At 40.4% G+C, this 17,353-nt stretch overlaps 1 protein-coding gene across 4 annotated transcripts in view; it reads left to right on the top strand.

The window, feature by feature from the left end:
- DYM (dymeclin) overlaps positions 1 to 17,353 on the top strand; it is a 359,762-nt gene that overhangs the window by 155,796 nt on the left and 186,613 nt on the right. For all 4 annotated transcript variants that reach the window (XM_043558777.1, XM_043558775.1, XM_043558776.1 and 1 more), the window contains exons 12-13: positions 8,997 to 9,110; positions 10,516 to 10,610. In XM_043558777.1, the coding sequence (XP_043414712.1) occupies positions 8,997 to 9,110; positions 10,516 to 10,610 (209 nt within the window). The remainder of the gene's footprint in view (positions 1 to 8,996; positions 9,111 to 10,515; positions 10,611 to 17,353) is intronic.

Here is a 17,353-nt window from a genome sequence, read left to right as displayed (position 1 = left end):
GAAATAAACATTTAAAAAAATAAAATTTTTTTTTGTCATATTACTGAGTTGTAAGCTTTCTTTATATATTCTGAATCACATGGATTTTTTTCTAGTCTGTTAATGTAGTTTATTATACTGATTAAGTTTTGAATATTAAATCAATCTTACATTCCTTGGATAAACTTGGCCATAATATATTCTCTGTTTTTATATACAGTGTATTTGGTTACATTTTGAGCTCTGATTATTTGTGTCTTTCAAGGAATTTATACATTTCTTCTAAGGGATTGATTTTATTCCTGTAAAGTTGTTCATAATTTTTTTTTTTTTTACTTATTATTGCTTTTTTCTTATTACTGTTTTTTCCACTTACCTTTTAAAAGAATTTTTTTTTTTTTTTTTTATAAATTTTTTTTTTCAACATTTATTTATTTTTGGGACAGAGAGAGACACAGCATGAACAGGGGAGGGGCAGAGAGAGAGGGAGACACAGATACGGAAACAGGCTCCAGGCTCTGAGCCATCAGCCCAGAGCCTGACGCGGGGCTCGAACTCCCGGACCGCGAGATCGTGACCTGGCTGAAGTCGGATGCTTAACCGACTGCGCCACCCAGGCGCCCCAAGAATTTTTTTTTTTAATGTTTATTTATTTTTGAGGGAGAGAGAGAGACAGAATGCGAGCGGGTTGGGGCAGAGAGAGAGGGAGGCACAGAATCCGAAGCAGGCTTCAGGCTCCGAGCTGTCAGCACGGAGCTGGACGTGGGGCTCGAATTCACGAACCGTGAGATCATGACACAAGCTGAGATCAAGAGTTGGGCCTTAACTGACTGAGCCACCCAGGTGCCCCCAGACAATCTTTTCATTTAAAAAAAAATTCTTTTTTAATGTTTATTTTTGAGAGAGACACAGAGTGTGAGTGGGGGAGGGGCAGAGAGAACGGGACACACAGAATCCGAGGCAGGCTCCAGGCTCCGAGCTGTCAGCACAGAGCCCAACTCGGGGCTTGAACTCACAGACCGTGAGATCATGACCTGAGCCGAAGTCGGACGCTTAACCGGCTGAGCCACCGAGGCGCCCCGTCCACTTACCTCTTTATATCTGTACTAGCCGTAGCTTGCTAGCCACAAACTTGCTTTTTGTTTTTAAGATTATTTAGATAGAATTTTAGATCTTTGATTTCAAATCTTTCCACTTTTTTTCCTATAAGCAAAATATATGAAAACTCATAAAATTGATAACCCCCTAGAAAGATGATCAAGAAGAGAAAAAGTTACAAATATATATTACTGGGAGTGTATAAGAGATTAGGACACATATCCCAGAGATACTTAAAAAAATGTTCAGAGGGTACTATGAGTAATTTTATGCTGTAAACTTTAAGTATTAAATGAAATGGACAGATTTCCTCCACTCCCAGAAAAAAAGTAACCAAAGTTCACAAAAGAAACTAAATAAAAATAGTCCTGTTTCTATCAAGGGAACTGACTTTGTAATGTAAAATCCTAAACGGAAAATTATCAGCCCAACTGATCTTTACCTCTGAATTCTTCTGAAAATTGGAGGAAGAGGTAACACCAGTCTTCTAAACCTCATCTAAAGACTAGAAAAAAGGGAAATCTTTGCAGCTCATTTTATGAGTACAGCATAATCCAGATACCAAATTTATCAAAATTTGATAAAGGAAAATTACAGGTGGATTTTGAGTTGAGAGGCAAAAATTTATTAAGTGGCACAAATATAATCAGAAAGCTTGTAAGTCTAATATTGTAAAATGGAGTAAAGCAAGATAGTAAAAAGAACATATGTCAATAACAGTATTCCAGGAATGCAAGGGTGGTTTAGTATTAGAAAATCTCTTAATGTAATTTATTAGAAAAACCATAAATCATGTCAATAGATAACAGCAAAGGATTTGATAAAGTTCAGCACCTATTCATGGTAAACAAGGCAAAATTCTCACAAAATAGGGGTAGAAAAGAAATTCGTTGTCTTTTAGTAAAGTGTATCTACAAAAACCTACAGTTAAAGCATTACACTTGAGGGGTGCCTGAGTAGCTTTAGTCGGTTAAGCGTCTGGCTCTTGATCTCAGCTCAGGTCATGATCTCCCGGTTCATGAGATTGAGACCCGAATCTGGCTCTGTGCTTATAGCACAGAGCCTGCTTGGGATTCTCTCCCTCGCTCTCTGCCCCTCCCCTGCTCACTCTCTAAACGTTCAAAAAAAAAAAAAAGAAAGCATTATAGTTGATTGGAGAATTTTAGAAATAATCTCTTGAAAGTCAGAACAAAGAGGATGCTCTGTGTTACCCCTCCTCTTCAGCATTGTATCAGAATTCTGAGCAGGTCATTTGAACTAGAACAAGATGTAAATGGTTTAAAAATTGAAGAGAGGAAATCAAAATGTCCATGTTTACAGAATTTGTGATTGACTGCATATATAATTCAAGAAACTCTAAAATTAGAACTGTTAGGAAAGTTGAGTGAATTTTCCGGTTCTAAAGGTTGTATACAAAAACAAATACAGTTTGTACAGTAACAAAGTGCTTCAAAAATGTGACCTAGATGTTCTATCTATCTATCTATCTATCTACCTACCTACCTACCTATCTATCTAGAAATATTGCGCATGCGCGAGCAGGGGAGGAGCAAAGAGAGAAAGGGAGAGAGAGAATTCCAAGCAGGCTCCGCACTATCAGTGCAGAGCCCAATGCCGGGCTCGATCTCACGACTTGAGATCATGACCTGAGCTGAAATCAAGAGTCAGACAGTTAACCAAAGGAGCCACCCAGGCGCTCCTAGAGATGCTATTTAAAATGGCAATCATCAGCAAAAGTACGTAAATGAAAGGTACTAAATATGACATAATAAATGGAGAGAGGATACTATCTTGTGTTTATGGACAACTCTGTTCAGTGACTGAGTTGTTAATTTTGCTTTCGAATTAATCGCTATGTTCAATGCAGTTCTTACCAGCATTGTAACAGTTTTTTGGAGGAGACTTGATAAAATACAGTTTGAACAACATGGATTTGAACTATGTAGCTGTACTTGGACGTTTTCAATAAATACAGTAGTGCTTCTCACTAAGTTAGTTTTTCAGGAGTCAAAATTTTGTTATAGATGGATTTTTGACCGTGGAGGGGGTCAACTTGTTCCACATTGTTCAAGGGTCAACTACGATCCCTGAAATTCTAGGGAGGAGTATTTTGCGCAGAGAGTTTTTGGAGAAAAGCAATGTGGACTTACCCTACCAGATAAAACTAGTTACAAAACATTAGTAATCAAGATGTGTTTCATTAATAATGGAATAAAAAAATAGATAAATGCAAAAGACAATAGAGAATACAGAAATTACTCACACATGGAAACACAAAGTGTGACAGAAATAGTAGGTAAATTGTGCTGAGACTGAGAGCTTGGCTTATCTAAGTAGAAAAAGTAAAATTATATGATCCTTGCCCCACATACAAAGACAAATTCCACTTGTGTCAACAAGACTTGGATGTGAAAAGCTGACCTTTAAAACCTCCACAAAGAGAAACGAAAGCTAATATTTGTTCCCAACTAGAGACAGGGATTTCTTACATTTTATGCTATACAATGTATAAACCATGAGTGCAAACATTCATACATTTGACCACATTAAAATAAAAACTTTTCATGGTGAGATGAGAACAAGCCATAGACTACAAGATGGATTAGCATTTTTTAGGATTGGCATAATCAGAAAAACAAAGTATTCAGTAGAAAAATGGGCAAAGTAATAGAAAAGCAGAATATAAAACCCGAATGACTAATAGGCATTTTAAAAAGATGTTCAACCTAGTGATTCATTAGGATCCTGCTGACTAAAATAACTGCAGTAGTTTGTCCTTGTCAGTTGGGCAGAAACTACAAGCCCCGTTAAGAACCGGAAAGGATATAGAGAAAGACCACTCTCCTAGTCCTCTTTGAGACGACTGTATAAATGAGCAGACCAACTTTCGAGAGGAATCAGGCCTTTCACACTCCTCAAAAACTGCAGAAGTAAATAAATACTCTGCCTCCCGGCAATTCCGTTTTCTGGTTTGCGTCCTCAGAAAACCTTTTTCAGATTTTCACAAGAACGCACCTGAAAGAATGTTCATTGTAGCATCGTTTGTAGTGTTCAAAGATGGCAAACAGCTGATAACATCAATGAGATACTGTGCAGCAGCCAGAACGAATGAAATAGAGCCACATGGATTGATAATAGTAAATCTCAAAAATCTGCATGGTAATCAGGTATCCAGTTCAGGCTGCCAGAGGTTAGAGAATAGGATTAGGGAGGAGGAGTTCAGAAGCAAAGATATTAACATTTGATAAAATGGTGAAGATACAGTGGTGTTCTTCATAGCTGGCTATTTAACTTCTGTGAACTTTGAAATGTGATGACAGAAATCTCTAACTGTACTCTCTGATATGGTAGCACTTGTAGTGTGGCTGGTGTGACCGAGGAATTGAATTTTTAGTTTTATTACAATTTAAGTTTAACTTAAGGACCCACCTACGGCTAGTGCTACTGTGATGAACAGTACTGCTCTGTGCTTTTTAGTTAACAGGGACCCAAACCTGCATTTATTTTAAAAAAAGAGCTATTCAGTGACTTTGCAATTTTGCGTCCTAGCAAAATCTTGGCGATTTGTTTATGAAGTCAGGAAGTACTGAAAAATGGGCGGCTTAAAATAGGTGTTGGATAGATTATTTTTCTTTAAAAAATGTTCGTGATTCCTGACTTTGGATAATTAACGCTCAGGCAATAAAGGTAGAGTAAGGAATCTCTGGTTTCTGAGTTTCATATAGTGAGATTTTGGACAGTTAAGGGTAAGGATCTATATCGCAACATTGTTTTTACTAGGGGAAAACCTGGAAAATAGCCTAATTTCCATTAGTAGAAGAGTGGACCAAAAGAAGTGTGGCCTATGAGTGCAGTACTCTTCAGTGGTTAGATGGAAGGAAGTAGAGGCGATATTCAGATACTTAACAAGTATGGTACCAAAACCAGCCAGTAAGAATGGCTGTCAACCATGGTCTTTCGTTGTCTGCTGTATGTTAGTTGCTGAACCCTCAGGAGGTCCTGGGGGAGTGGCTTGGTGTAACAGCTCTTACTGACTGCCATAGAAGTATTCATCTTAAAAAGTGATCGGCACTATGGGAATTTGGCATATGTGGTAAGTATTAATGTTCTTAGATGCATCAACATAGGGGGCTTCCAAGAACATACTGAGTGAAAAAACAAGATGCAAATAAATACCTATGTGTGTTAGTGTCCTGGGCTGCCATCCTGCTGCGGTCTGGGTGGCTAAACACAACAGAAATTTATGGTCACAGTTCTGGTGATTAGAAGTTCAAAAGCAAGGTGTCAGCAGGGCCGTGTTTTCTCTGAAGGATCTAGGGGAGAGATCTTGCCTCTTCTTAGCTTCTGGTGGCCAGTCCACGCATGTCCTTGGCATGCAGTTTCAGCGTGTCTGTTGTCTCGTGACCTTCCCTCCCGTGAATGTCTGTTTCTGTGTCTCTTCTCTTCTTATGGCGACACCGGCCATATTGGGCTTAGGGTCTTTCCTAACCCAGTATAATCTCATCTTAGTTATATCTATAAAGACCCTGTTTTCAAATAAGGTCACATTCACAGGTTTGGGGTGACATGAATTTTGGAGAACGCTATTCAGTCTAAGACACAGTGATACTGTTTTTGTAAACTAGCAAATATACAAAGGAATCCTGGGTTTTGGGGGGAGTGTGTGCACACATAAAGCATTTGAAAGCGACTGGAAAGATACATACTAAACTCAAGATAGTTGATTAGTGGTTGATAGTGGGGGAATAAAATGGGATTTATACATTTAAAAAATGAAATCTTAACAGTTAATGTCAATTGTGGGAGTATGGAGGTTAATTATTCTTGGTCTTTCTATACAATAATTATTATACAATTATTCTTGGTCTTTCTTTGATTTTTTAAAGAGTTGATATTATATAATACATTAATGTATACTACTCTAGCTTATAAACATTTTGAAGAGATATGTTCAATAAAGCCAAATTTGTATAGGGGGGAAAAGCTCAGGAAAAGACCTAGGACAAGCAATTCTCTCGGGTACTTTTTGAGAAGGAAGACATTTTCAGATCCTTGAGGGGTTTCCTTCTGCATGTTATTTGAGTTAGTTTACCATGAAATGATAAATATATATATTGCACAATCAGGATAGCAGTCTATGATTATTAAACTGTCTGTACAAGTATTGAATATGAGAGATGGGGAATTGTTTTTGTAAGAACCAGTTAAAGAAGTCAACGACTACAGCTAGGTTACCAAGAAAATTTTCCGTATGTTACCCATTCTGCATTGATGTCCCATGGAAAGCTGTGTGAGCTTTGTAAGGAGTTATTTATAATTCTTCTTAAGCACTACCCGCATTTCTAAACAGTGATCATTTTTCACAGGAAGAAAAGAAAGAAATTTACGTAAACACTAAATTGGATTTCTGATTTTCATAGTAACATTGTAAGTGTACTGTGTGGCTAGTATTTAAATATTTGTAGAATGTTAAATGAAGAAGACTGCTTTTATTCCAAACCCTCCTTCCATCCAGTTATATAACTCTCACACACAGGCAGATGATAAGAACTAATGACCTCTGTTTCAAATAAGGATGCCTTAGGATAATTTATTTCTAAATCAAGGAGCCGAGAGAAGAGAAACTGAGCTCTACTCAAAGGTGTGACCTTTAAAAAGACAGAAGCTGCTGTCTCTAGTAAAGTTGCTTAATGAGTATCATGTGTTATGTGTTAGTTCCCTTGCAGACTTAAGAGCACTGGTTCTAAAACTTTTTGGTCTTTACACTTGAAAATAATTGAGGCCACCAAATAGCTTTTTTTCTGTGGGTTGTAGTTTTGTACATCTATCTTATTAGAAATTAAAACTGAAATATTTTAAAAAATATTAGGTCATTTAGAAATACTGGTCATTATAATGAGCCCATTACATGTTAGCATCAATAATCCATTTTTATGAAAAATAACTGTTTTTCCCAAACAAAAATTCAGCAAGAAGAATGGCATTGTTTTATGTTTTTGCAAATCTTTTTAATGAATTGCCTTAACAGAAGACTGATAGATTCTCTCGTCCGCTTCTGTGTTAAACTTGTTTAACATGACTATCAGCCACGTTGTGTAGTGTCTGGAAAACTCAACTACATACTCATGAGACAATGAGCGTGGAAAGTAATGTCTTGGTGTTATCATGAAAATAGTTTTGACCTTGAGAATGCTCCAGAAATGTCTCCGGGACCCCTGGAGCATTCCGGGACCACGTTTTGAGAACTGCTGCATTAGAGAGTAAGTCAGAAGGACTCAGCACTTCACTGTTCCTTTATAAAGGTTCAACTGGTCTGTTTCTATCCCCCCTTTTTTCATTTCTAATAGTTTTTGGACTTTTTGAGGGGCAGATTTATCAGAGAAATACCTATTTTAATGATTTTTTTAATGTGTATTCATTTTTGAGAGAGAGAGAGAGAGAGAGAGACCGAGTGTGAGCAGGGGAGGGGTAGAGAGAGAGGGAGACCCAGAATCCATAGCAGGCTCCAGGCTCCGAGCTGTCAGCACAGAGCCGAAGCAGGGCTCGAACTCATTAACCATGGGATCATGACCTGAGCCGAAGTTGCCCCTATTTTAATGATTTTTTAGAAGAACTGAAGTACAGCTGTATGATTTGGTCTCAATCACATTGTCCTGATTCCATGGATTATAATTGTGGTTTGTTACTGCTTTGAGTTTTGTTTGGTAGTCGTTATTGTCTTTCTCTTGAAGTCACTTTGTGTTGTCACGGTAGAGAGGATGAGCAGCTAAGTAGTTACATGTGTGGTGGTTTGGGTTTTTCCCCAGAAATGATGCATGGGCGGTTCATGTTGATTCTTTGCATAATTATAAGTCTTTATTTGTCTGTATACTTGTGTGGTGGTTTCTCTAGGTATAGAATTTTAAATCATAATCCATTCCTCAAAAATTTATGGACATCGTTCTGTTGTTACGCAGATGGGTGGTGTTGAAGATGAGAAATCTAATGTTAGTTTGCTTGTCTTTCTTTTGGTGATAACCTGTTTCTTCTGTCCGGGAGCCAATAGGATTTTATTACATACTGTAAATTCAGAAGTCTTCCCAGAATAAATTTTGCTTTCTTTCAGTATTTCTGCTCGGAATGTTGAAAGTTTGTTTCTTTTTCCTCAGAAAAATTTTCTCCTGTCACTAATTATTCTGTTCTCCTTCTAGTCTTGTACCCTTTGGAACTTCTATTAAGTAGATATTAGGTCTCCAGTTTGCTGTCGTACTTTATTTTTGTCTTTTTGCCTTTTACTGCTGTTGTCTCAGAGAACTTTTTCAATTTTTTTCTTTCAAATCACCAACCTGCTGCACTGCCCAGTTTTTGCCTCTCTCTCTGACGCCATGTCACGTATCTACCGTGGAACCGCGCCATCTTGAGCTGGAAAACAGTTCTTGCTTTCTGAGGTGTGGCGGTGAGCGCCACCGTTGCCTGCTCTGAGGAGCCGGAGCAGGACACGGCACGTCTCTTCCGGAGCTGGGCTTATCTGCGTTTCTTGGCCTTTCCTGAACACAAGTCTGAAGCTTTTCCGTGGTGGTTGGGACAGCTCTACTTTTCAAGAGACTCCTCAGTTTTCTTATTTTCGCTTTCAAACTGCTGAGCTCTGATTGGGTTTTCTCTCTCGACTTTGTGCCATCGTCTTCCAGACATATCTCCTTTTCGTCTATTAACGATATCCTCTGTTTTCCAGATCTATTTTCTTTCCTTTTCTGTTTAAGAAGGAAGAGGTAAACACCTCAGCACTGCTTCACTACCTTGAACTGAAAGTCTCACAGTTCACTTTTATATACTAACTCACGTTCAGAGCAAAGTCAGGGCTTATCAGAAATTGTAGACATGGATAATCCCTCTTTTCTGGAAGCAATCCTGTTCACTTAAACTTCTCTTCCCCACTACAGATATTAAAAAATATCACTTGGTATTCAGAACGGGTTTTAACTGAAATTTCACTGGGGAGTCTCCTGATACTGGTCGTAATAAGAACCATCCAGTACAACATGACAAGGACAAGAGTAAGTATTCCGTGGCTATTTTTTTAAATTGTTATGTATATAGCACAATTAGGCCTGTAGTTTAAAGCAATCTCAATATTTCGAGTACTAACATTTTCATGAAATATGGTCAGAAAATACAGATCTGCGTATAGTCGCTGAATTACATGATCCTGAAATAACATGTATAGTGTCTGTGTTTTAATATTTAATAGATTGCACAGAGATATTTTACATGAAACAAAAGGAGCAGTGGGCATATTTAGATAAAAAAATGTTTACCTTTGCTGAACCAGTAACCCCGATTTTCCCTTTAAAAGCAGCCACAACAGGGGCACCTGGGTGGCTCAGTCGGTTGAGCGTCCGACTCTTGGTGTTGGCTCAAGGCATGATCTCACGGTTTCGTGAGTTCGATCCCCACGTCGGGCCCTGCACTGGCAGCTCGGAGCTTGCTTGGGATTCTCTCTCCACCGCCCCGCCTCCCGTCTCTGCCCCTCTCCCACTCAAACTGTCTCTGTCTCTCTCAAATAAATAAATGAAACTTAAAAAATAAAAGCAACAACAAACTGTGTGAAGATACAAAGTGTGCGAGAATTATGAATTCAGATGGGAAAGAAAAGTAGAAAGAATACTTTCAAGAGTAAAAGGAAAACTTCAACTGGATTGTATTTGCAGCGCCTGGGAGCAAGTTTCAGGTCTGGTCTATAGAGAAGGAATATACAGAATTCACAGCTCAGAGAAATGGTCAGGTTTACTGCACTGTGTCCAGTTATTTCCCTCAATGAGGCTAATGTAGATACTTGTCCATAATCTTTTATGTGAAACTCTAGGAGCCGGGTATGGTTAAGAATGGAGAATTTTTTGATTTTAGAAAGCTAATTACACTACTTACATTACAGTGCTGCAGTGTATGGAACCACTAGGTTCCTGTAATTAAACATTAGTATTTCTGCAGCGGAATAATTCAGTATCCACCAGGAGAGGGATAACGAAGACCATAAGTAGCATCATAATCTTTTGTACCAGTATGAAAAAACTTTGAATTTTTTTTTTAATGTTTATTTATTTTTGAGAAGAGAGAGACAGAGCTTGAGTGGGGGAGGAGAGAGGAAGAGGGAGACACAGGATCTGAAAGAGGCTCCAGGCTCCGAACTGTCAGCCCAGAGCCCGACACGGGGCTCGAACTCACAGACCGCGAGAACACGACCTGAACCGAAGTCGGACACACAACCGACTGAGCCACCCGGGCGCCCCAAAGCTTTGAATTTTCAATGCTTTGTTAAGGATTTTAGAATTAGAGAAAAGGGATTGTGGACCCGAACTTTCTAGAATCAGTGACAGTTGAGTCGACATTTCCTTCTGGTTGACCTTGCTTCAGACATAGAGACGACTCGATGTCTGTTTTCACCTTGCTATTTTCTCGCAGGACAAGTACCTTCACACCAACTGTCTGGCCGCCTTGGCAAACATGTCGGCACAGTTTCGTTCCCTCCACCAGTACGCTGCCCAGAGGATCATCAGGTAAATATGAGGTTTACGAGAAATACTGAGGTGTGCCTTTTGGCTGACCCAGCGGAACGGCTACCGTGGTGGTCCCTTTTTAATGTTATCCACGAGGAATATCAAATTTTCCTGCCTAGTATTTATCACCTTCTTGTTTCGTTGAAAATACCTCGTCCTGCTCTGTCTTCCTACCCAGCTTTTTGGTCAGAGTTAATTGTATTTACTTTTCTGTCTTTTTATGAAATTTAGTTGTAAGCTTTGCGTGTTAGCTTTTTACAGAGGAGCAGGTATATTTCTTAGTAGCGTAAACCACAACCATATTTGCTGAGCATTTTGCAGAGCATCGCATTATGCTTTTAAGGGAGGGTAGCTGTGTTTGTTTTAGAGAATTCCTCTAGTAGCAGTTTACTGTTGCATCACTTTCCTATTGACTGTTGTAACAGATGACCCCAAATTAATGTCTTAAAACAACACAGATTTATTAATCGGTAGGCTAAAAGCTCAACACAGGTCTCGCTAGGCTACAATCAAGATGCTACTGGGTGGCGTTCCTTTCTAGCAGCTCTAGAGGAGGAAGTCTGTTTCCTTGGCTCTTGCAGCTGCTACAAGCTGCCAGCTTTCCTTGGCTCGTGGCCCCTTCCTCCACTGTCCGCGCCAGCTGCATTAGGTTGTTGAGTCGTTCTTATGTCTCATCCCTCTGACCTCCTCCCTTTTCCACTCGGAGGATTCTTGTGGTCGCCTTGGCCCTATCCGGGTAACCCAGGGTGACGTACCCATCTCAAGGTCTGTGGCTGAATCACAATTGCAGAGTGCCCTTTGCACATTCACAGGTTGGGGGATCGGCAGGTGGACATTTTGGGAGTAACCATTATTCTGCCTGCCACAACGTCACCAGAAGGTCCTTTCTGTCCTCTCTCCACCCTTTGCCAAAGACATTGTCTTTAAGGGCAGGAAAGCTAATTAACAAATGATGAATGAATTTTAAGTTTATTTATTTATTTTGAGAGAGAGAGAGGGAGAACAGGAGGGGCAGAGAGAGAGAGAGGGAAAGAGAGAACCCCAAGCAAGCCCTGCACTAATAGTGCAGGGCTCAAACTCATGAACCATGAGATCATGACCAGAGCCGAAACCAAGAGTCAGATGCTTAACCGACTGAGCCACCCAGGTGCCCCTCATTTGCAAAGATTTTTAATATATGTGGGTACTTTTGGTCTTTGGGGTGGAATGCACAAGATTGTCGTCGAGGCTCTCAAGTAGAGCATTTGTTATGTAAGTCAGTGAAGTCAGATCGTTTCCTCTAGACCTTGCCTTTGGAGCAGTGCAATTCTAATGATTAATTCTTGTGTTCCAGGCATTGGTGGTAATCACAAGTCCGTATCACTTTTAAACTCTGATCTTACTTTCCATCCATTGGTTGGAGATGCTTACTGAGCTGGCTTCATTTTTAACAGTCACTCAGCATTATATATTTATCCTCAGAATTTAGCAAGGATATTTCCAGTGACTCACTGGTTAGTTGAGGTCCGGTCCTAATATGTTATATTGGCTTATTTGGGGGTTTGTACTTAGGTGGTTGTCTGTTTGACTGACCTTGTACTAACACTAACTTGATGACTTAAAGCTCACATAGCATCTCCTCATACCTCAGGTTCTTCCAGGTGTTCTGAAGATTCTTTAGTTTCTAAATAGTAATTTTTTTGTTACTGTGCTTTAGTTCAGCATGGCAGATTTAATGGTGTTGTGCCGCTTTGAGGTCTGTTTGTGTGTGCGTGTGTGTGTGTGTGTGTGTGTGTGTGTGTAGCTTCATAGTGGCTTGATGAAGGTTTCAGTACAAGATTCATTTTCCTTAATGGATACACCAACATTTGACCCGTTCAGAATGAAATTGGCAAGTGAACTGGTTCACATTTCGAGTTCTGATAGCAGGTGTCAAGTGAGATGAAATAAACAGTTTCTAAGTATAAGAGTTGGGAAAGCAGTTAAAGCACTGTGCCCAGTTTTCTATCTATGATGAATAAAGCAGAAAAGTGATTGGATTTGGAGAAATAAGAAACATAATTGAGATTTGTGATTTGGGAATATCTAGATCAAATTTATCACCAATAAGGAATACTGCTGTATTTTAATGGAGTTCTGTTTAGCATTGTGTTAGTGAGGAACTGTGTTACGCACTGCAAAGTCCATATATCCAAATTAGTTGTGAAGGTTCCTGCTTGTCCTTCGGTAGCTGAGATAAGACGAGGACCAGCGTATGTACAGCAGAATGTCTTAGAATGAGAGACAAATCCCTATGGTGAGGGTGACTGGTTGGTTCAGAGAATGGGCAAATTACATCTTACTGAGAAATCAGGCAAGGTGATTTGAGAGAGGTGGCTCTAGAGATCGGCCTGATAAGGAAAAGCACCAACCACAACAACGCAGACCGAGAGGGGCTGTGATAAACAGCATTCTATTTAGAAAATAACCAGTCCCATTCAGATGGCATGTTGTGGACCTGTATAGGGATTATAGGAGGAAAGCCTGGAAGAACCAACTGGGGCCACCTTGGAGGGTGCTTAGGTCTTAGATGCACAGTTTGGAATAATGGAAGGAATTGAGAGAAGAGAAGTTCTGATCTTCAGTAACAAAAAAGAGACTGTGAATGATGAGCTGTAAGTGGATTCTTAAAAAAATAATTGAATAGAAGTTTCTGGAGTCCTCAGTTTCTGCAGATGATATTGGTATGCTTTGTTTGTCACACCGAGGGCCCTGGGCAGTTCTAACAAGTTCCCAGATGCTGCCAGCACTTCAGATTCAGGGGCCACATGTGAGTCACCAGTATAGACCGGGACATCGTCATCCAGGAGAGGAGTGAGCCTGTTAGAAATGTGAGTGTCAGCCCAGCTTTAGACCTGCTGAATCAAAGTCTTCATCCTAACAAGATCCCCAAAGAGTTGTATGCATACTCACATTTGGAAAGCACTTTGAGCTTGGACCTGGAAATAACAATTTATTCCTGTAGAAAACACTCACTTTCAGATGGAAACGGGGGCCAACTTTTTAATCTTGAGGAAACTCGTTTTTCGACTAAATGTTTGTGTTCAGGGTATAGAATTGTCAAGTATGATAAGGAATGCATAACAAAATACACAGATTTATTATAGCAGATCTATATATAATAGATACACAGATTTATTATAGCAGTACAACTCAAGATTCACCAGATGCTTCAGTAACTCCTTCAAGTGAGAAGTAATCAGTTTCATATACACATTTTCTAAATCCTGCTTTAGGAAGAGACCACACAGTATCTATCAGTTGCAAAACGTAGGAGAGCCAATATTTCATGCCATCTTCAACAAAATGCAAAATAGAGTAACATGTTACATTGCTGTGACGTAGGCTGTGAGTAAAGCTTTTAAAAGCCTTTTTAGCTGGACATAAGCGTAAGGAATGATTTCTTATGGTGTCTGTGCTGTTGTTTCATGTTTAATGACAGTGTATCTTCCACAAAGTCTTGGTATTCTAGAAAAATCTCATAAGCATATATGATTTGAGTTTTGTTCAACTGTAAAATCTTTTGAATATTCTATAAGCATGGGCATTTGATATGATCATTATTTGGGATTATACTTAGCTCAGTCAAAAACATTTATTTTTAAAGTTTATTTATTTGAGAGAGCGAGAGAGAGCAAGAGAGAAAGAGCAGGGGAGGAGCAAAAAGAGAATCTCAAGCAGGCTCTGCACTGCCAGCACGAGCCCAACATGGGGCTCGGACTCACGAACCATGAGATTATGACATGATCATGACCACTCAATTAAAAACATTTATGAAGAGGGGGGCACCTGAGTGGCTTGGTCTGTTAAGCATCTTTGATTTGGGCTCAGGCCGTGATCTTATGATTTGAGTTTGAGCCCTGTGTCGGGCTTGTGCTGGCAGTGCAGCCTGCTTGGGATTCTCTCTCTCCTTCTCTCTCTGCCCCTCTTGTGCATATGTGCACTGTCTCTTAAAAATAAACAAACACTTGGGGCACCTGGGTGGCTCAGTCGGTTAAGCGGCCGACTTCGGCTCAGGTCATGATCTCTCAGTCTGTGAGTTCGAGCCCCGCGTCGGGCTCTGTGCTGACAGCTCAGAGCCTGGAGCCTGTTTCAGATTCTGTGTCTCCCTCTCTCTGACCCTCCCCGGTTCATGCTCTGTCTCTCTCTGTCTCAAAAATAAATAAATGTTAAAAAATAATAATAATAAACAAACACTTAAAAAACATTTATAAAGAGTAGATTATAACCCAGAAAAGAATAGAATATATGCAGGGAATTGTGGGTTACAAAGGCATCATTAGTTACTTCCTGCCCGTAAGACCTTCCCAACTTGCCCCCACCCCCCACTGGCTCCTTCCTCTGGCTTTGCCTTCACGGCTTAATACATACTTTTCTCCAGTATTTCATGCTACATTATTTTTTTCTTCTCTCTTTGCTCATTGTCCCTAGGAGTTCACAGACATGCCTTTGACTTCACCTACCATGCACTTGTGTACGGAAAACCATCCAAATTCATGGTTCTGATCGCTCCATTTTTTCTGAGGCAGGCAGTACAGTATAGTGGGTAAGAGCATAGACTCTTACCCACTCTGAAACGTACTAGTTCTGGAACCGTGGAGAAGTTACTTAACTTCTCTATGTAACAGCTTCCCCATTGTAAGATGGGTGACAGTAGTTGTTATTTCAGGGGATGTGGTGAGGGTTAAGTGAGTTCATATTTGCAAAAGGCCTGGCACATAACATGCACTCTATATAAGTGTTGACTGGCCGAACACTTACTCTAGTAACGTCACTCCCTGGATGTATCCCATGCTCACCTCAAACTTTTATTAAGTTTAAAACTTAATAAAAGCTCACCTTAAGCTCAGTTGGAGCTGAACTCCCGCTCTTTCAAACCCGCTCTTCCTTGTAAATTCCCTGTACCAGGTAATCGCCCTCACCCTAACCGCCTAAGTTGCCAAGTAATTCTCCATCATTTCTCCCTTTTCTTTAAATGCTATATCCATTTGGGCCCTGGAGTTCTGTCTTACTCTGCCGTTGAAGCTCACATTCCTGCCCCATGTCCTGTCTCCGCCAGTACTGCCTTGGTTCACAGGTTCACCATCTTGAACCCACACGGTGTCATTAGCCTGCCTGATCCTTTGCCTCCTCACCTGCCCTGCCCATAGGCTTTGGCTCTGCTGCTTCCATTTGAAGGCATATCTCAACACACTGCTCCTTAGGCTTCAAGTTAGTCAGTAGCTTCCCTTTGCCAGGAGGTTACAGTTCAACTTCCTCAAACCGGTGGCTCTCAGCTTTGGGTGATTTTGGCAGTGTCTGGAATAAGGTTTTGTTTTTTCATTGTTTTTGTGGGGGTTTTTTTGTTTGTTTTATTTGGATTTTTTTTTTTTTTTTTTTTTTTTTTTTTTGGTTGTTGCAACTGGGGAGGAGGTTGCTACTGACATCTAGTGGGTAGAGGCCAGCGATATTGCTAAATATCCTATAATACACAGTACAACAAAGAATTGTCCCGCCCAGAATGTCAGTGGTGCCGAGGCTGAGGAACTTTGCCTTATGGGAAATAATCGGGGTCCTGCCATTTGCCCTCTGTCTTCTGTTACGACCTGTGATATATTGGCAGGTGCCTGCTGCTCTGACTTCGCTGAATCATTGCAGTTCCTTGCTCTTTCACAGCTGCACTTCTGTGTCTAGCCCTGGAAAAAAGTTGAGGCTTTTTCACTTTTTGTCACCTCTTCCTTCTGCAGAGCCTTTTCCACCAGCTTCCTACCCCTCTGTTGCATTTTACCTTGCTCCTGCAATGGCCAGACCTCCCGGCCCGCCTCCCCCCCCCCCGCCTCCCCCCACCCCCTATAGCTCTTGGGTCTTTTTACTTTAGACCTAGCTGCTGCTAACACAGTCAGTTCGTGTTTCCCTGTTCAGATTACAATGAGGAAGAACCCAGCTGGCCTTATTCATTGCTTTGTAGAAGTCCCAGGTCACCATCAGTTTCTGGCCCAGTAGCTACTTACCGGGCCAGGAGCGGGGCCAACGGGCCAGAAAAGGAGAAGGTTACCTGTTGGAAAATGTGGCTTCTCCCAGAGGCGGGTGTGGGAGAGAGATAACTGGAGCGTCTTCTTGAGCTGACCATTATAGGTACTTGTGACACATGGGCCTGACCTGAGGTTGCAAGTCTTGTTGCCTAAGCAGAGTAGTAATTACTGGAAATAAAAGACTTGTGCTATATTTCTTTGCATTAGTTTACAGAGAGTCGCTCTCATGAAGCACACTGTAGACTTTTAATAAGTACTTACTGACCGATTCTTAGAAGGTGGACTGACATCTGACATTTTAAGCTTGGTTCTGGCAGCCGTCTTTCTGAAACTTTATGTAAATTGATTTGTCTCTAGCTGCATTTTGCACATACCTGCTGCTGCTTGGAGCCAGGGAAGTTGATGACAGTGCAGAGTTTTGTTGGAAGCTAGTTTTGTTGGAAGCTTTCTGGTCTTCCAAACCTCTTGACAATAAAATAATATGAAACGTAGGTTAGATTTTTATTTACAACTATTTTTTTAATGTTTATTTACTTTTTTTAGAATTAATAAGTGAAGTTTTATTTATTTATTTTTTTGTATGAAATTTATTGTCAAATTGGTTTCCAGACAACACCCAGTGCTCATCCCAACAGGTGCCCTCCTCCATGCCCATCACCCACTTTCCCCTCCCTCCCACCCCTCACCAACCCTCAGTTTATTCTCAGTTTTTAA

The sequence above is a fragment of the Prionailurus bengalensis genome, chromosome D3 (genome assembly GCF_016509475.1).
Source record: "Prionailurus bengalensis isolate Pbe53 chromosome D3, Fcat_Pben_1.1_paternal_pri, whole genome shotgun sequence".
Classification (NCBI taxonomy): Eukaryota; Metazoa; Chordata; class Mammalia; order Carnivora; family Felidae; genus Prionailurus; species Prionailurus bengalensis.
This window is presented reverse-complemented; position numbering and strand designations above follow the sequence as displayed.